Source organism: Parambassis ranga, chromosome 20 (assembly GCF_900634625.1).
Source record: "Parambassis ranga chromosome 20, fParRan2.1, whole genome shotgun sequence".
Lineage (NCBI taxonomy): Eukaryota > Metazoa > Chordata > Actinopteri > Ambassidae > Parambassis > Parambassis ranga.
Genome location: NC_041040.1, coordinates 4,279,265 through 4,300,165, shown reverse-complemented (window position 1 = coordinate 4,300,165; position 20,901 = coordinate 4,279,265). Strand labels below are relative to the sequence as shown.

At 49.9% G+C, this 20,901-nt stretch overlaps 1 protein-coding gene across 1 annotated transcript in view; it reads right to left on the bottom strand.

Moving 5' to 3' along the window:
* Positions 1-20,901, bottom strand: part of LOC114453627 (phenylalanine--tRNA ligase, mitochondrial-like) — a 55,004-nt gene that overhangs the window by 22,040 nt on the left and 12,063 nt on the right. The window contains exons 4-9 of the mRNA XM_028433581.1: positions 19,821-20,143; positions 19,077-19,163; positions 18,915-18,974; positions 18,643-18,811; positions 18,391-18,553; positions 17,970-18,101 (exon numbers count right to left, since the gene is read on the bottom strand). Of these exons, the coding sequence (XP_028289382.1) occupies positions 17,970-18,101; positions 18,391-18,553; positions 18,643-18,811; positions 18,915-18,974; positions 19,077-19,163; positions 19,821-20,125 (916 nt within the window). The 5' untranslated portion in view covers positions 20,126-20,143. The remainder of the gene's footprint in view (positions 1-17,969; positions 18,102-18,390; positions 18,554-18,642; positions 18,812-18,914; positions 18,975-19,076; positions 19,164-19,820; positions 20,144-20,901) is intronic.

The window sequence follows — 20,901 nt, the reverse complement described above, 5'->3', positions numbered from 1 at the left end:
AGCTCACCGTCTATCACAAGCTGACTTCAACCAATCAGATCAAAGAGGAAACACAAGAAATCACTGAGGCTCTCTGACAGCTAGCATGCAGCAGCTAGCATGTAGCAGCTAGCATGTGTGTAGAGGACTGTTGTGTCTCTGTGAGGACAATATGAGCATAAAGTCACTTTGACTGAAACAAACTGATCAAAGCAGAAAAGTCTTCATGAAGCAACAGAAACAGAACTGACAGCACTTCCTGACTGGACTCTGATTGGTCAGAACTGACAGCACTTCCTGACTGGACTCTGATTGGACAGAACTGACAGCACTGTGAGTGCTCACACTAAAACATTAATACAGATACTAACTTTCAAAATAAAAGCCTGGCTCCTCACTGCTGCTGTGTTGGAGCAGTCGGAGGACACGCAGGCCTCTGAGGCTCGTCTCGTTGCTCGCCACGTCTCTCGCAGGCACACACACTCATCCGTCACCATTAGCAGTGCTAAACAGACTATTGGCAGCCTCCACCTGTCTCTGAACGCCATGATTTATAGATGGAAACTCTCCCTGGCATCTCTCGAGGAAGGAAATATGACTGCAGTGCAACATGGGAGTCAGAGAGGCAGAAAAGAGGCTGCGCTTGTTGAACAACTGAAAATGATCATCTGCTGTACAAATGAGGCTGCTTAGCTCTTCATCTGACATCAGACACAAAAAAAGAGAGATGATGGCTGCGGACACAAACTGATGGAATGTAAGTCAGCCGCCCGGAGCGGACAACGATCGGACTGTAGCGCCGCTGTTGGCCTCCGGTGATGAACGCGGAACACGGAAAGCGTCTGCAGCGGCGCCTGTTATTCAGCCTCGCTCCTGAATTAGTGATGAGGGTGACATAAATTATGCAGAGTGACCAGTAACCAGGCAACGAGCCGGTTTACCTCGCCACCTATAGATCAGTGTGGTGGGAGGGGGTCGGGCGAGAGACAGACAGGAGAGAGAGAAACAGTTCAATCAGGACAAATCCCGCGAACAAGTCGATAACGTGTTCAGGTCTCCTGCTCCGTTTAAACCAGGATGAAGAGAAGCCTCCCTGAGACCTTCGTCCTCCATGTGAAGAAGCACTGCCAGAACCAGGCCTGTTGTGTTCCGGTCTCAGCTGAGCTCAGCAGGACCACACTCAGTCCCTCTGGAGCTGAACTCAGCTCAGGATGAATATAATCTGAGCATCTTTAAAACCTGATCATCCTCAGGGAGGGCAGGAGCTTCAGGAGAACATGCAGCAGCTGATTGGATAGTCCACCTGCCACCTCAGTCCTCCTTCCTTTCTGAATTCAGTCGCTGCTGAAACGACAGAACTGACAGCACTTCCTCACAGGACTCCGATTGGTCAGAACCAACCGTGGTTCAACAGGAGCTCAGAGCCTGAAGCCTGGTGTGATGTCAAGAATCCAGATTCCAGGTCTCGGTCTGGACGTGTCGGATCCTGAGCCACACTCAGTGGCTCAAGTGCTTTAGCATCAACAGACACTGTGAGACCTGAGGCTCTGAGTCAGGCAGTGACTCGTGTTGAATGTAAGATCCAAACCTCTGTCCCAAACCCAACCAGGGACAGAGTGGGACAAACCATCAGTGTCCTCATGAGGGTCAAACCTGCTGAAGTGGCCTCACATCATCCAGCCTCAGATGCCACGCTGTAACATGAGTGGACTTGACTCTGGTGACTCTGACTGAAGTTGGACTGGCGCTGTGACCAGTTTCTGATATTTACAGGATCTCTGGAGAAGCTGCGTCTCACTGCGTGGTCAGCAGCCAGGCCGCTTCACACCCCATTCTGAGAAGCACAGCAGAAAATAGAGAACGCGTCCTTTACTCTGAAATGACGCTCTGTGTTTTCACTGAAAGCCTGTCAGTGGGCGCACACACACGCACACACACACACACACAAACGTGACTCAGTGCTCCACAAATACTGTTTGTTCAAATTAAACACACATAAACACTCAGGTACACGACACGGCCTCCCACGCCTTTCCACAGGATCCTGCCTACACTGCTGCCTTCATCCACAGGAAGACAAGGAGCACAGAACACACACACACACAGAGACACACAGACACACACACTGATGCACACACACACAAAGAGTCACACACAGAGACAGACACACAGAGACACACACTGACGCACACAGACACACACAGAGACACACACAGAGACACACACAGAGACGCACAGACACACACAGAGACACACACAGAGACACACAGACACAGACACACACACACAGACACACACAGACACAGACACACACACACACACACACACACAGACACACACTCAGGTGTGCGAGCGCTCTGCAGAGATCAGCTCTAATTATGGGTGGATTACTGAGCAGCGGCCGGGCTCAGGTTAGGTGGTGGAGCTTCACCCAGCTTAGCAGCTGATCCTCTGTTAGTGGAGGTTAAGACACCTGGTCGTCCACACGGTGCTAATCAACGGTCCCCATACACCCAGCAGATTAAAACAGGACTAATGAGAGAGGCAGGCTGGCTGCGACGGACAGAGGAGAGGTGAATACGAGGAGCTACATCCGTTTATATGACGGCATGCCCATGTGACCAAATGTAAATAGACACCATGAGCAGTCTGCCTTAGGTTCAAATAATCTGCTCAGATTAATGTGGAAGAACTTGTCTGAACTTGTCTGACCTCAAGACCATCTGACCCCTGACCTCAGCACCCTTCATCAGACTCAGGCTGGAGAGGAAACCAGGAACTGAAGGCCAGGCTGTCCACATACGTACACTCAACAAAAATATAAACGCAACACTTTTGTTTTTGCTCCCATGTTTCATGAGATGGACTTGAAGATCTAAACTTCATTCCAGATACACAATATTACCATTCCTCTCAAACATTTTTCACAAATCTGTCTAAATGTGTGATAGTGAGCACTTCTGCTTTGCTGAGATAATCCATCCCACCTCACAGGTGTGCCACATCAAGATGCTGATCTGACATCATGATTAGTGCACAGGTGTACCTCAAACTGCCCACAATAAAAGGCCACCCTGAAATGTGCATTTTGTTTCTGCTTTATTGGCGGTCTGGGGACTCAGAACCAGTCAGTATCTGGTGTGTCCACCATTTGCCTCATGCAGTGCAACACATCTTCTTCGCATAGAGTTTATCAGATTGTCTATTGTGGCCTGTGGAATGTTGGTCCACTCCTCTTCAATGGCTGTGCGAAGTTGCTGGATATTAGTGGGAACTGGTGCACGCTGTCGTATACGCCGGTCAAGCACATCCCAAACATGTTCAATGGGTGACATGTCCGGTGAGTATGCTGGCCATGCAAGAACTGGGACATTTTCAGCTTCCAAGAATTGTGTACAGATCCTTGCAACATGGGGCCGTGCATTATCTTGCTGAAACATGAGGTGATGTTCATGGATGTATGGCACAACAATGGGCCTCAGGATCTCATCACGGTATCTCTGTGCATTCAAAATGCCATCAATAAAATGCACCTGTGTTCTTCGTCCATAACAGATGCCTGCCCATACCATGACCCCACCACCACCATGGGCCACTCGATCCACAACATTGACATCAGCAAAGCGCTCACCCACACGACGCCACACACGCTGTCTGCCATCTGCCCTGAACAATGTAAACCGAGATTCATCCGTGAAGAGAACACCTCTCCAACGTGCTAGACGCCATTGAATGTGAGCATTTGCCCACTCAAGTCTGTTACGGCGACGATCTGGAGTCAGGTTAAGACCCCGATGAGGACGACGAGCATGCAGTTGAGCTTCCCTGAGATGGTTTCTGACAGTTTGTGCAGAAATTGTTTGGTTATGCAAACCAATTGTTTCAGCAGCTGTCTGAGTGGCTGGTCTCAGACGATCTCGGAGGTGAACCTGCTGGATGTGGAGGTCCTGGGCTGGTGTGGTTACTCGTGGTCTGCGGTTGTGAGGCCGGTTGGATGTACTGCCATATTCTCTGAAACGCCTTTGGAGACGGCTTATGGTGGAGAAATGAACATTCAATGCACGAGCAACAGATCTGGTTGACATTCCTGCTGTCAGCATGCCAATTGCACGCTCCCTCAATGCTTGTGGCATCTGTGGCATTTTGCTGTGAGACAAAACTGCACATTTCAGGGTGGCCTTTTATTGTGGGCAGTTTGAGGTACACCTGTGCACTAATCATGATGTCAGATCAGCATCTTGATGTGGCACACCTGTGAGGTGGGATGGATTATCTCAGCAAAGCAGAAGTGCTCACTATCACACATTTAGACAGATTTGTGAACAATGTTTGAGAGGAATGGTAATATTGTGTATCTGGAATGAAGTTTAGATCTTCAAGTCCATCTCATGAAACATGGGAGCAAAAACAAAAGTGTTGCGTTTATATTTTTGTTGAGTGTATATAGACACATATGAACCCAACTAGTTCTGCTGCTTTCCTTCCTGTCAGCTGCAGATACACAGATTATATCAGACACACACCCCTCCAACCCCTTCATGTTCGGGCACTCCTCTGCTGTCTGTCTGTCTGACCCCTCCACCTGTCCTCGTGTCCTCTCCATGTTACGGTACGTCCTCGGCGGCCTTTACTCGCTGTCATTGTGTAAAACGTCAGGTTAAAGAACTGATGAGATGTTTAATGGCATCAGACGTGATTAATCGCTGGCAGAGAGGGGAGCGGTGGTTCAACCTGAGCGTGCTTTGATGAGAAGAGAGTCCTGTTACCTTAATAAAGACGTCTAATTATATCCCACACAGCTGAGTGGAAGGTGAGTGTGAGTGTGTGTGTCACAGGCCTCACAGCTGCTGATGGTGAACTGGAAACAGACTTTTGACTTCTCACACACACACACAAGCGGCTCTTTCCTAGAACACACAAAACACAACATGATAACTGCTACATGCTAGCTGCCTCAGCAGGCTGCTTCCTCTTTCATCTGATTGGGTTAAGTGATGGCTTGTGATTGACAGTCTGACACGCCCAATCAGATGAAGCACGGCCTTCATGACAACATCTGAGAGACCTCAGATTAGTAAGTGTTGAAAGATAAGAGCAGGCAGACAACATCCAGACCAGTCCCAGAGGATGGAGCGAGGTGGATTATTACCTCTGCAAACACAACATTTGATGTGTAAAGTGATGCTTCACCGGTTATTTGTGTCTCAAATGTTTGCTTGAAGTGAGCGACTCACAAACAGCTGAGCGTGAACCTGCGAGCGACAGGCTGACCTGATGGAAAGACGTGAATCATTTGTGACTCAGGGTTTTTCGGCCCTGACGGATCGGTCCTGGACCCTCTTGCTCGTCGCTGACAGTTGCTTAAAAGCATCATCAATTTAATTTTATGGCCGAGCGGCGCATTAAATGCATCATCAGAGTCTGATTCACAGATTATTCACAGTGATGTATCCCTGCAGGCTGCCAGCCGTCCGCTCCGCCGGTAATGACCAACCAATCACCTTCTGTGTTGCACATGGACACCGTTATTAATCCCTCCAGTCTGTTGTTTGTGTGTCCTTAAATGCCACCATCACCATCACCATCATCGTCATGGTCCTCTGGTCTGGTTTGGACCTCTTTGTTTCTCGTGTTCTGTGGCTTGGAGCCTGAACAGTGTGCAGACCGACCCGCCGAGGCCTGGACGGCCTCTCTGTTATCTGTTAGAGGGACGTCAGCAGCAGGTCCTCCGAGTCCCTGAAGCTGTCCCCTGAGGCGTTACAGACTGGACTTTTTTCAGCATGTCCGTCCTCCTCCTGCCACCTAAAAGCCTCTGATGAGACCATCATGGAGGCTGTTCAGGTCTGTACCTCCAGCTTGTCCTGTATCTCACTCACAAACCTCCAAAACTTCAGATGACCAGACTCCTCCCATCTTTCCATCTCAACCCCAGCTCACCTTTCTATGTGTTTTGTTGGGAAACTTTTGACAACTTCAGCCCCTCAAAGCCTCCACCCCCAGACCTGCAGCTCCACCAGTGGCCACTAGAGGCTGCGTGGGAAAACGTCGCACCTCACAGCACAAACACACATGCTGTGACTGGTCTACAAAGGCGGAAGGACCGAGCCCCTGAACGCACCACAGTGCACAGTGGACGGTAGGCGGAGTCTTCCTCCAGGACACCTGCAGTCCAGCTGTGATTTGAGGGTGATCGCCATGACGACTGGCTCGTCATGGCTCGTCGACTGAGTCAATCCTCAGCCCGTGTTTCTGCCTCCTTCAGCGGCAGGCCTGGCATTAACTGCCTCTAATTACTCTGAGCTTGTTACTGTGCTTGCTTAACATGCTTTAATTAAAGCAAATAAAAGAAGGGCAGAGTTTAGAAAACAGAAATCCTCTGCCTGCATCATTTATTCATCTGCTGTGGGCTCCGGTTCCCCCCTCCGGCTGCTCTCTCTGCAGTTTAGGCCTTCGTCAGGGATTTACGGTTTCAGCTGTAATCTGAATCTCTGACCTGTGGGCAGATTAGACCTTTTAACTGGCTGCTGTCTCATTTCAGAGACGCATGGTGTCACACAGAGGCAACGTTTGCTCAGAGAGCCGGCAGCAGGCGGACATGAGGAGGCTGCTCTGATCCACAGCGCCACACTCAGACCTGCGCTCTCCCTCTCTCTCTCGCTCTCTGTGTTTTTGTGACGTCACACTGACGTCTGCAGATTACTAAGGACACGTCAGACATTACACTGTCAACACCAGACAAACCAGACTGAAGCTAAAGCCCGATCCTCTCAGCAACAAAATAAAACGATCGGAACTGTTTGTTTATTGATGACTGTTTCAAACTGCACCATCTGTGTCATGGCGTCGTATTGATCACATCATAGATGGACACACTGAAGGAAGTCACAGAGGAGTGTGACGAGGAGCAGCAGATATGTGTAATAAACAGAAGCCTGCGCCCCGCCGCTGCGTTTGAACAGAGCAGTTGATGCTGTGTTAATCATCACTGATCCACTGCTGCTCAGGCTGACGGGTAAACTGATGGAGCAGGTTGTTGTGATGGATGTGAGAGTTTAAGCTTCATACTGCGTGTATTCTCAGAGATCACACATTTAACTCCATGCAGTCATCGCCAGGCAGGCTGTTGGAGAGGAAGCATTAAAAAAAAGTGTGTGAGTGTGTGTGAAGACATTTTTGTCCTCTCAGGTGTGTGAAGGTGGAAACATGACGTCTGACAGCGAGCAGACATCATTAAGCTCCTGTCTGGTGTGTCCTCCATGTAGGTGAAGCTGCTTTCTGTCACACTCCTCCATGACCTTCACCTCCTCCTCCTCCTCCTCCTCCTCCGACGCTGAACACACTCTCCTTGCGCTCCATTCTTACAACTTAAAACACAAATGAGCTGAAAAGGTGAATCAGTGATTCTCACACACTCACACACACACACACAGAGGTGTGTTTCTTCCTGTTCATTCACACACACCTGCTGTTTCCTCCTGGTGGATCTGGAGTTTGTAATAACTGGAGCAGATGCTGATAACCTGTGATGTGTTCACTGCAGCTCTGATAAACGACCGTTTTCAGGTTAGTTTCCATAAACAGGACGTCTGGCTCTCATAAACCGGCTCCATCTGGGCGTTTAATAGTTTTACTGGTGCAGCAGGCATCCTAACAGCAAGGCTAACAGCTAGAGGCTAACAGGAGGAGCAGCTGATTGACTCGTTAAACCACACACAGAAACCTTGACCATGTCATCGACCTTGAATGAAGCTGCGGCCCTCAGAGAGGACGCTGAGCTGAACCCATCCAGACGTCCTCCAACAGCTGACTTCACTTTCAAACACACCTGTGCTGTCTGACGCCGCTGAAGCCGTGCTGTGAGGCTTCATGAATACCGCCTCAGTTTAACCCTTCTGACGCTGCTGGCATGGACGGATGGACGGATACAGTAATTGTACTTCATGGTATCTGAGGCTCTGGTATGCCTCGTTATCCGCTGCGCCCTCTGACCACAGCGCCTCAGCCGTCACCGTGGAGACTCAGAGAGACAACATGGCAGCTCCTCTCAGTCTGAACACAGACATCAAAGCGCCGCCGCTCGCTCGGCCTCCAAATTAACCTTTAGCCGGCGGCGATGGCGGCGAGGCGCTACAGCTGTGAGATGAAGACGGCGCTGACTTGACAGGAGATGATGGATGAGTCCGGATTCATCAGAGACTGATGGACTGACGGACAGATCCGCTGACTGCTGCCATTACCAGAAAATATCACATGATCACACGCATCAGCCTGATAGGATGAAGCAGGAAGCCAAACATCAGCTGTCAGAGCTCTACAACAAGCCTCAGAGTGGAACCACCGCTGGACAAACCTCCAGCGATGTGCCACCAAAACACCTGCAGATTCTTCACCAACCCCCCAAACATGGTGGGCGCCTTCCTACACATCAGAACCATTATTTACTAATTGATATAAATGATGATAACGTCCATGAGATGGTGAGTCTGAGGATGATGTAAGGCCTCCTCTACTGCAGGAGATGTAGCAGCAGTACGACACACACACACACACACACCTCGTCTCATTATTTTCATTACAGCTCTCTCGCCTCCTAACTGTCTCCGCCCGCCCACAACATCCCGGGTCTGACATCAAACGCTGCTGAAGCAGACCCCTCCATTAAGACGCCAACCTGAGAAACCACAAACACTTTACAACACACGGCTCATTAAACAACAGCAGCCACACAGTGTGTGTGTGTATATGTGTGTGTTCAATAATGACACAGTTTCTGTGGTTTGGACATGGACGTGGATGCAGTCCAGTGTCCACCGGAGGCACTGCAGGTTTACGCTGTGTTGTGTGAGCGTATTGGAGCCCGTCCACCTGGGGGCGCTCTAACTGATCGCTTCTAAAACAAACAACATCTTTCCCTCGTTAGGAAACTCAGTGAGCAGAAACAGTGACATCACACCAGCTGCTGAGTCACATGACTTATCACCTGTTGCATTGTGGGATTTGCTGCAGACACTTTGGTTTTCACTAAAGAACACAGACACTAAAATAAAATGACAGACGTTAAAGACAGAGCACCATGTAGTAAACACACACACACACACACACACACACACACTGTGTTTATGTGAAACCTCCACAGGGCAGCTTTAACGTAAGAAAAACTACTGATGTGAGCCAGAAAACATAAATATCACACTGACAGCACACCTGAAGCAATCCTGTGTGAGAAAGTGTGTGTCTCTGTGTGTAAGAGAGAGAGTGTACAAGGAGAAAAGGTGAAAAAAAAGTTTGAGAGAAGAAAACGAACCAGGAGTAGTACATTTAAGAAGCTGTCTGGACAGATGTTACACACACACACACAGAGACAGACAGACAGACACACATGCACACAGAAAATGCAGTGCAGTTGTCGCGCATGCGTGTCCTCTGTCATGTAATGACAGCTCATTCTGGGAGGAAGCTGGGCAGACACCAGCTGTGCATCATTTACCATGTAACACACACACACACACACACACACACAACTGCTGAGTAAGGTGATACAGAGTCTAATGGTGAGAGAGGTGAAGTGCACAGATGGTGACAAACACACACACACACACACAATGGCAACAGGCAAACATAGCTGTGTGGCTTCACACGTGCCATGATGATGGCGGTGAAGGTGGCGTGCGGTGACATCAGCGTTGGCTGCCTCGGACCAGCAGTCAGTCAGGACACAACAGCAGATGCAGCGAGATTCATTCATCCAACTGCTCTGCAGTGAATAATGGCCGCAGCGCCAAGCGGCCCACACACAATCTGAGCCGCCCCTGCCACGAAACCCACGCGGTCAGCGAGGAGCCGCCACCAGCGGTCCACTCACCACCATACACACGGAGGGATGTGATGTGTCACGCTGTCCTCACACACTGACGTTGTGAGTAGTGCTGTTATTTCAGGCACCTGCTGGCTCAAAGGGAAATGTCATCTGACACACCGTGCTAACATGCTAACAGCAAAGCTAGCCTTATGTAATACCACTTTAAAACACTAGATGGTGTATTGAATAAATGTATGTGTCGAGTCTGCCCTCAGTCCAACATGAAGAATCACAGTTAGCAGCTTTGATGTCTGGCATAAAAAATGCATGCTTGAATTTAGCATGCTAACTAGCTAACTGTGGATTGTGTAGTACCACTGTGGGCCACTAGGTGGTGTAGTGAGCCAGTGTGCCTTCATTCCAAGCAGAGAGGCAGGATCAGTGCTGGCCTCGTTTCCTGTAAAAGTCATCCAGAAATCTCCCTGAAGCTCGAAGCTCATCATAAAGTCTGTTTTTAAAACTCTCAGACTTCATGAACTCCGCCAGCCCCCGTCTGGTCTCTGAACCAGTAACGCTCTGACTGCCAGAGCCGCCTCACACGTGGGTCGTCTTTGTACTGAGCGTCCCTTAACGCAGCACAGGCTTCACGGGACAAATCCCAGAGATGCTGGTTAGGAGGACAGCAAAGCTCCGACAGACATCCAGAGAGTCTGCGGAGCGGCGTGCTCGGGATTTGTCCTGCGTGGATGATGTCACGAGGCTGCGAGCAGAGGAGCTGCAGATGAAGGTCGGCTCAGCAGGAGCTCCCAGCGCTGCCTGAAAGCAATAAAAGCTGACTCAGTGTCAGAACTCAGGATTTACCACACATACGAGACGGGCTCCTTCAACAGGAGCTCCTCTCCTCCTCTAATAAAGGAGGCGTTGCTTCTTGTTGCAGCTGGATCTGTGACTGTGGCAGAATTTGAGTCACACCAGCTTCCATTATTACAGCTGTGACTTCTCTAGAGTGCAGACAGAAGCTGCAGCTTGTGTGTGAGGGACGGACTGACAGTGCCATATAAATAGAGTCATCACAGGTGTACTGACAGCTCAGTACAGATGAGGACAGGCTCCGGATTTAGAACCCTTTAGTTAATGTGCCACAAACAGACTGGACTCTCTCTGTCCTCCCTGATTAAAGCCGACCTGATTCTGAGAAGACGACAACAAAAAAACGTCTGCAGGCACGTTTCCCTCTGAATGAAATTCAAACGGATCTATTTTTATCTGCAGGGAGTATTTTTAGCAGCAGTGCTGGATCTCTGCAGAGCTCACTTACACCGCTTCAATATTTAACAAATGGAGGCGGCTCACTCAGAAAATATGGCTGCTGTTGATGTGGCTAAAGCGAGCATTAAATATGAAGCTAACAGCTAACAGCAGCAGCAGCACACTCACTGTACATCGTTCATGACGTGTGTCCCAACGCAGCCGAGCTGATGGACACTGCAGGACACACACATCACAGTGTCCAGGACACGCTAAAGTCACAACAGTTAGCACTAATGCTAGCTAGCTGAATAATGATGCTAACCATTGTTAAATAAAGACAATAAAAACCAAAGCTACACAGAGCTACGGCTATACATACAAACAGCACCAACAGCACAGCAGGCTAACAGTGAAGCTAATGCTACACAGCATGCTGGGCACTGCTCTGATATGTTTATGTAGCATCTTGACCATCGACACACACACGGGCTGAGGCAGCGGCCATTTTTCCTCTTTTCACCTGTCAGGTGTATCACCCCCCCATCCTCCACCCCCTCCTCCCTCATCCTGTTTGTTTGTTATGGAGGAAGCAGGCCGGCTGAGACGGGTCGCTGCACAAACAAATGTTTGTTTTGCCCTTCGCAAACCCCAGAGATACACACACACAGATACACACACACAGAGATAAACACACACAGACAGCACAGTGACACACACACACAGATACACACACACACAGTGACACACACACACACAGATAAACACACACAGTGACACACACACACAGTGACACACACACACACAGAGATAAACACACAGACAGATACACACACACAGTGACACACACACACAGAGATAAACACACAGTGACACACACACACAGTGACACACACACACACACACAGATACACACACACAGCTGTCTAGGTTGAATTGTGTGTGTGTTATTTTCATAGTTTCTTCTTGTTCTAACTTTAAGTTGTTTTTGTGTTATTTATGTATGTTTCTATGAGCAGGGTGTGTGTGTGTCTGTGTGTGTGTGAATGGGGATGAGGGTTGGGGGTGTGCATGTGTGTGTGGTACCAGCTGTTCAGCACTTATTGCCCTCACTGGGAGTACTGAGGGTTAAAGGTGGAAAGGACAAATGGACAGATAGACAGACAGACAGATAGATAGATAGAAGGAATAAAGGATGGAGGACATAGAGGAGGAGACGTCACATCAGAATGAAAGAAGCAGAGAGAAGAGAAGAAGAAGAATGATGGAGGGATGAGAGAAGAAGAAGACAGGAGAAAAGATTGACAGAAAATAACAGAAGACGTATTTTAAGAAGAAGGAATTCTGCTGCAGAGGAGCTGGACGGGTGGATGAAAGGAGCCGTCAATCAGCGTGCAGGGTCAGAGGTCGGGTGGAGGAGGCGGGTCTCTACAAGCCTGAAAACACAACAGAGGAGACGGGTCGCCACACGCCGATCGCCCTATCTCCTCCATCTTTAACATCCACTGCTACACCCCTCCACTCTGACACCGGTGGAGAGGAAAAGAGGAAGAGGAGGAGAAGAAGAAGAGGAAGAGGAGAAGAAGAAGTGCTGCATGAAACTGCAGAATCATCAGAAAGAAAAGAGAAGAAGAAGAAAGGGGGGTAAGGAGGGGGGCGCCCTGCGGGGCCGCGGACACTTTAATGAGAGACGGATGGATGGACGGGTGAAAGGAGGGCGGGCGCATGATTTATTCAGAGGGAAGGGGGGGGGGGGGGATTAAGACCAGAAGCTGCCACCTGAACCACATGAACCACACACACACAGCGACACACACACAGCGACACACACACAGCGACACACACACAGGTCCCACAGGACCGGGCCCGCGGGTTTGAAAGGCTGTTAATTGTCGCCAACACGACTTTAATCAGATTTCGGCTTCCACCCTCATCACACATGCTCACACAGACACACACACACACACACCCACCACACACTGATGCAGTCACGTGCACACACACACCAGCCCGTCCCATGGGGTGTGTGAATGTGTGTGTGTAAATCAGATTTTGGCGTGGAGGTGTGGTCATTAGTGCCAAGTCCCATATGCTGCCCGCCGACAGTGGAGGGAAAACCCCTGGGAGACACACACACACACACACACACACACACACACACACAGACACACACACACACACACACACAGACACACACAGCGCACAGACACACACACACACACAGTGCACACACACAGCGAGCACATACACACACGCACACAGAGTGCACAGAGTGCACAGGCTCTGACACACACACACTGCATGACTGCAACACAAGTGATAATACAACTAACAAGACCAACACAACACAGCTAATGTCAGTGGGTGTATGAACAAACAGCTGTCACAGTGCTGTAACACACACACTAATTATTGATGATTTATCAGCACCGATCGATACAGCAGCCACAGAGTTTAATTAAAACCAGACAAATGCATCAATTCTAATTACTGAGAGGTGGAATAAAGGTTTGGTTCCATGTTGAGTTTGATATGAACAAAAATGAATAAAAGTTACTGAACCACTCGTCTGATCTCTGCTCACACACAGCAAGCTGTGAGAGGAGGAGGAGAGGAGGAGGAGGAGGAGGAGGAGGAAGAGGAGGAGGAAGAGGAAGAGGAGGAGGAAGAGGAGGAGGAGGAGGAAGAAGAGGGGGAGGAGGAAGAAGAGGAGGAGGAAGAGGAGGAGGAGGAGGAGGAGGAGGAGGAGGAGGAGGAAGAAGAGGAGGAGGAGGAGGAAGAAGAGGGGGAGGAGGAAGAAGAGGGGGAGGAGGAAGAAGAAGAGGAGGAGGAGGAGGAAGAAGAGGGGGAGGAGGAAGAAGAGGAGGAGGAGGAGGAGGAGGAGGAGGAGGAGGAGGAGGAGGAGGAAGAGGAGGAGGAGGAGGAAGAAGAGGGGGAGGAGGAAGAAGAGGAGGAGGAGGAGGAAGAAGAGGGGGAGGAGGAAGAAGAGGAGGAGGAGGAGGAGGAGGAGGAGGAGGAAGAGGAGGAGGAGGGGGAGGAGGAAGAGGATGATTCTGATTCTGATGTTTCACTGGTTTGTGTGTGTGTGTGCAGGGACTCCAGCTCTAGGGAACCCTGATGAATACATAAGTACAGATGAAGAACAGCCCTCTCTCTCTCTCCCCCACTTCCCCCTCTCTTTCCCCTTTCTCTCTTTCTTTCTCTCTCCCTCCCTCTCTCCCTCTCTCTCTCTCTCTCTCCCCTTCTCTCTCCCCCTTGGCCCCGCCCCTCCCCCCTCATCAGTGCATTAATGAAGACATTCATCTCTCTCCCTCCGTCATCCCTCCGTCTCTATTAAAACCTCATTTTCTCGCCTCCATCCATCCATCACTCCGTTTCTCCACCCTCCCTCTGCTCCTCCCCCATGACCTCCCTCCTTCTCTCAGTGCATCCTTCTCTAAACTTTTCATATCTTTAATGTGCTCCTCACCCTCCTCTTCCTCACCCCTTGCTTCTCTTTTTCCCCCTGCTCCTCCTCCTCCTCCTCTCATTAACTCTCTCCCTCATCACACTGGGCCTCCGGCAACACATATGGCAGTCATGCTTCCACACCATTAAATAACCCCCCCCCCCCCCACACACACACACACACACACACACACACACAATAATGCCAACTGGTGTCCCCTGTTGCTGCCTCCTGTCGGAGACGAGGTCCTGCCACTCATTTAATCTCCCCTCCCCTCCATCCTCCTCGTCCTGTAATTATCCTCCCTCTCCTCTCTCTCTCTCTTTATCACATTAACTTCTATGCTCCCTCGACCCATTTATTATTGTTCTCTTCGCTGGCTCTTCCTCATTGTCTCACACTCTAAATGCTCCAGAAAAAAGTGTGTGTGTGTGTGTGTGGGATGGAGGAGCGGTGGTGCTGGTGGGGGGGGGGGTTTGAATGAGTGGTTTCCAAGGCAACGGAGCCACACTGCCGCAGTGGATATGTAGGGGAGGAGGCGGGGAGGGTGAGAGGGGTAAAAAGTGAGAATGAGAATGAAGGAGGTGTGTGTGTGTGTGTGTGTCAGATGAACTTGACTTGTGAAGAGCAAATTAAGGCAGGGAGAATAAAAGGAGAGCAAGAAAGTCAGAGTTTGAAAGTGAAAGTGTTTTAAGTAGAATGTGTGTGTGTCCGTGTGTGTGTGTGTGTGTGTGTCCCTGCACAGCATGGATGTCAAGAGCATTGCTGCAGTGCCAAGGGCGGAGAGACACTGCCGCTGTACTCTCTCTCTCTCCTTCAGACACAGGTTTGTCTGCTGTCACCACCATGACTGTAATACAATGCAAGGGTCCACACACACACACACACACACACACTGAATGAATGAAGTGTGTTGACACGTCATGAGCGCGCCTACAACTGCTCTTGTGTTACAGTGAGTCAAACAGCAACTCATCCACCCTCTAACATGGCTAATAAAGCTAGCTAATTTAGCATCCAAACCTGATTCGCTGTATATTCTGGAGCTAATAAGCTAATGCTAATGTGATGCGGCCGTCTGAAGTGTGTGTGTGTGTGTGTGTGTGTGTGTGAATGGAATGATGTAGTGGTGGGGACTGACAGCTGAGCAGAGACAGCCTGCACTCACTGGCAGGTCAACAGGCGGATTTGCAGAGCGAGGCAGAGCGTGTGGAGGAGTTTACGAGGCGACTCATTAGTTTGTGTTGTTTGTAACACTTGTACTTTTTATGCTGCACAATCCGACATAAAGCTGTAGCCTGAGAGAGATTTACAGCCGAGATAGAGCTGCGACTTCCTCCGCCTCTGTTTGGACCTCAGCATCAATTTAACCTCCTACTGCTCCCACTGACACACACACACACACAGCCACACTGCACACACACACACACACAGCCACAGCCAAAGTGTAAAATGGCCAAAGGCACTTCCCTCTCACCGTGTGTCCTAAAACAGTCTATTTCAGTCAGGGCTCGCTGCAGGAAATGAATTCAGACGTGCACGTGCATGCACACACACACACACACACACCTGCAGCCGTGCAGATGACAGAGAGAGTGATGATGATGATGATGATGATGATGCAGAATGTTCAATAATAGAGCAGGTGGAAATGACAGGGATCTCTGCAGCAGGAGGATCCACACACAGCGTGAAGGCACTGAGCTGCAGCTCCCTCCTCTGGCGGGGCTGGAAACTGCAGCCCTGCAGTCACCCTTTGCTCAAAGTCACAAGTCAAAGCAAAACGCCACACATTAGAGCAGGGCAATGACCCGAAAACACACCGAAACCGACATTTAGACACGGAGGAGAGGAGCACAAACACCGAGCCAGCCAATCGACCCGAGCAGCACATTTTGGGTTCGATGCAGATGAAGAGATGAGAACAGAAAGAAGTCAGGTGTAAACACTGCAGAAGAACTATTTCTTCTTTCTTCAGACGTTACAAATGCCACACGATATGCAAAGGAGTCAAGACGAGGGGAAGAAGTATCTGATGCTGTCATACTACATGTTGAAGGATGTGGCTGTGGAACACAGTGGGTTTAAACAGCTCCTTAAAAACACTCGACAAAGCATACGCAGCGCTGCACACATGTATAAAGCATGCTGCAGCTGAACTAACATCTGTCAGGCACTCTGCAGCCCTGTCCGACCTCTGCTCGAGTATGGGGCTGTACAACAGATGCCCCAAGACGGCATATTTTAATAGTTGAGCATATTTAACTCTGTGTGTGTTTGTGTGCAGAATCACTCAGGTATTCAGACAGAAATCAGCTGCAGGAAGCTGCAGGACAGACAGAGACTCTCTGAGTGTTGGTCATGTGACTGCTGCTCACATGTGGCTCCATCATGGCGTCCTGCTGGCTGCTGAGGAGGACAGGACTTTATGTTTTTACTTAAGTAAAAACTCTTTTATTTTTATATGTTTTAAAATGTGTTTTTATGATTTAAAAGCTGTTTCAGCTGACAGTGCTGACTGTGATGTGATCCCTCTGTCTGTGTGTGCACCATGAGCCCTGACCTTAGGGTGCAGACCTGTGTGCATTCTTAAGTGCATTAACAGATGAACCATGTCCACACACACACACACACACACAGAGCGTGGTGGTGTGATCCGGCCGCTCTTTGCGTCTTAAAGCATGTATTATTGATTGGAACAAGCAGCAGTGAAGTGGAGCGCGGCGCTACAGCTTTGTTCAAGGGCAAAGCAGCAAGTTAGCCACTTAGCAGGCTGACAGTAAAGAGAGCGAGGGGCGAGAGACACAGACTGAGAGAGAGAGAGGGAAAGGCTGCATTTTATGTTGTGGAGTTTGTTCTGTAGTAGGAAAGTGTGTGTGTGTGTGTGTGTAAGTGTGTGTGTGTGCAGTTCACATCTACGTGACAGGTCAGACATCCTGAGAGGCTGAACGGCACTAAACCCCCGGCTGGACAAATCAACAAATCAATCACTGACCTGAATGTTTATACAAACAGCCTCAGTGTGTGTGTGTGTGTGTGTGTGTGTGTGCTATTTTCCTGCCTGTACAACACATCCAGTTCAGTGCAGCCTCTGACACAGCAGCAGCAGCAGAGTTCACTGGAGGTCTTGCTTGTTTGGACACTCCTGTATGATTAATATACCAAATACTGTTCTTTACTCCACTATAGTGACGTCCATCAACACAACACTCACACTGTCAGAGGCAAACACACAAACACACACATGTTCTGCAGACGATGGAGATAAAGATTACAACGATCGCTCAGGAAAATAAAACATACGAATAAACCCAGCAGCTCTGTTTCCTCCGTCCACCTCCCACACATTCAAAACTCCCAGTATGCACCTCAACTGTGGGTCACTGCCGACTTGAGGACAATTCATGCTTCAGCAGAAAAACACACTGCAGGTCAGAGAGTGTGTGAGTGTGTGTGTGTGTGTGTGTGTGTGTGTGTGTGTGTGTGTTTTCTGACCGGAGTTCAGCAGCTCCTGCTCCATCACTCCACAGCCCAGAACCTCCATCCAGTCGCCCTGGAAGAGCACCTCCATCTCAAAGGAGGGATGTGTGAAGGGGAAGTAACAGTCGACCCATCTGACCTCCAGATCTGAGGAACAGAGGTATGAGGATGAAGAGGAGACACAGAGGACGATGGTGGAAGGAGGAAGATGAGGAGGACAAGAGTGGAATATAGAACAGAAACAGGTGTGAGGAAGAGAAGGAAAGAAAGGAGGTGAAAGACGCCATGATGAGGAGGTGGAAGAAGATGATGAGAAGAGGAGAGGAAGAATGCAAGACGGTGCGACAGAAGGAGAACAGGACAAGAGAAACAAGGAGGAAAATGAGCTGGAGGAGGCAGAAGGTGACGAAGGTGTGGATCAGTGCAGGGGTCTCACCTGCTCCGAACAGCGTGGTGACGAGTCGGGTCAGAGTCTGTTTCAGGTCGAACTCCACCAGCTTCACCGCCTCCAGGGTGTGGACTTCCTGTTTCTGAGGAGTGCGGCGGCCTCCCCGCTCAAACAGGGACAGCTCCTCGCCGCTCCGCACTTTAGAGAAGAGCTGAGAGACGTGTGGGGTCAGAGGTCAGGGGTCAAAGGGCAGAGGTCAGGGGTCAGGCGTGTCACAGATGAAAACGCGGTGTCTCGTACCTCGTGGTTGGAGAAGAGCCGCACTCCCTCCATCTGGTGGAAGACGGGGTAGTGACTGGCGTCGATCTCGTCCCGCCTGTAGACGTCTCCCGCCAGCAGGAAGGCATCCAGACCTGACCTGACCAGCTCCCTCTGGTGGGCGGACGTGTGAGCGCGCAGCATCGTCGTCCTGCTCACACACCACAGCAAACACAGACGTGTGTTACAGACACACGCGGCCGCAGGACGGCGTTCAGCACAGCTGCATCGTGGCTGCTGATGGAGGCCCTCACCTGTTCAGGTAATAGTTGTCTCCTTGTTTCCTGCTGGGGTGGTCGGGCGGGATCAGCAAGCTGTCAGTCAAACAGAGTCAGAGCAGAAGTCTGTGTTTTAATCTTTACAGAAACATCTTCACTGCAGGAATCCTCCCAGAGAACAGGAACCTTCCTGCTGACCTGTCAAAGTTCTGCTCCACGGTGACCACGGGGCTCAGGTTGTCATGGACGGAGAAGAGCGGGTTCCCCCAGCGGCCGGTGTAGGCGCTGTGGACGAACAGAGAAACACCTCAGACTGCTGTTCACATCAAAAATGATTCAGGTTACAAATATGATCAATAAACATGCCAAATATCTGCAGATTTCAGCGTCTCCACTGGAAACAGTTCACCGTCTGTGGTGCAGCGTGTGAACTGAATATTTGGGTGATGTTACTGGAGAGAACAGAACAGCAGTTCCAGCTCAGCAACAACAGATAAAGAAACAAAACAAGTCACATATAAATGATTTGAGTCATTGTTCAGCTTGAAGACACATCAGGGAGAGATAACTGTGACTAAAAGTCACTGTGATCAAGTTTCCTTGTTCCAAAGTTCCCAGCAGCCCTCAGGCCTCCTCATCAGCTGCTGTCCTGCTGCTATCAGAGCACAGAGGCTCCTCCAAAGACTAAAGTTCACGACCTGTGAAATGGCAGAGTCATAAACCTCCGTCAGCCCCCAGACCCCCACCGACTGCCTAATGACTTATTAATGCAGCATTAATGTGCTCACTGCTGTGTGTGTGTGTGTGTGTGTGTGTGAGTATCACTGGCAGTCTGATGAGGTTTCACAGCAGAGCAGCAATTAATACAACACACACACACACACGATCAGGCCCTTCTTCCCTCCAGCTGTTGACACCTGATTGGCTGACGGCCTCACTGACCTGTAGAAGTGAGCCTTGATTCGCTCTTTGATCAGCCACAGCGGATGATGCGGCTGGTTGTGAAGGTTGCATCCGACTTTGGCCAAAATCTTCGGAGTGACGTTGGTGAAGACATCGCGGGGGTACGAGTGGCCCAACACCTCCACCGAGTCCTGACCAATCACGGGCCGAGGGGCGTGGCCGTCTGTGCCGAGGCGTCTGCACGACGCCGCGCCGCCATTAGCCCAGAACTCCGACAGGAGGCGCTGAAGCCGAGAACGGGGCCGAAGCTGAATGCAGGGGAGCAGCGACGGGCCGAGGATCATGATGGCTGGTCCATGGAGCTGCAACACAGTCACATTAAATACTTTTGTTATGGTTTTATTTATTATTTTATATTATTGTGGTTTATTTAGCTCTAGTTCTTTGTTGCAGTTAAAATTCAAACACAGACTTAAACCAGTTTTGGTCATTGTGTTGGATCAGTAGAGGGCAGCAGAACCCACCAATGACCTTAACTCCATGACTGATGTGTAAATCCAGCTGCTTACTCCGTCACAGCGCTTACAGGTCGTCTTTGTCCAGAATGCTGCTGTTTCTATTCTGCTTCAGGTGGAAGTGTCTCTGACTGTGTGTGTCTGCAGCCGTTTGCTGCTCTGTCACAGTCAAATGAATCACTTCCAGTCGCCAGCGAGGAGGGGAAACCAGGAGGACGTGAATCAGAGGCGAAAAACTGAAACGTCAGCTTCTCAGCGGAGGTCAGGCGAGGTGAGAGCTGCGGCTGCCAGCCTCGTTTGTGATCGCATTAATGAACAAACATGGAAAACAGCAGAGGTTACGGCCAGGCGCCGTCCTTCATCATCAGTTATCCTCACGACAGCGTCGCCCTTTTCATCCATCCCCCTCAAATATTTGTCCATTTACACACACACACACACACACGGAGCATCCCTGAATAAGACAAAGGGTGTTGCATTGCAGTGGCATTGCAGCAAAATGGATTATTGTTCCTAAATCCATGAAGCTGTTACCTCTGCTCTGCTGCTGGTGTCATATTATACCTGACTGGACAGGCCAGCAGTGAGGTCACACACACACACAC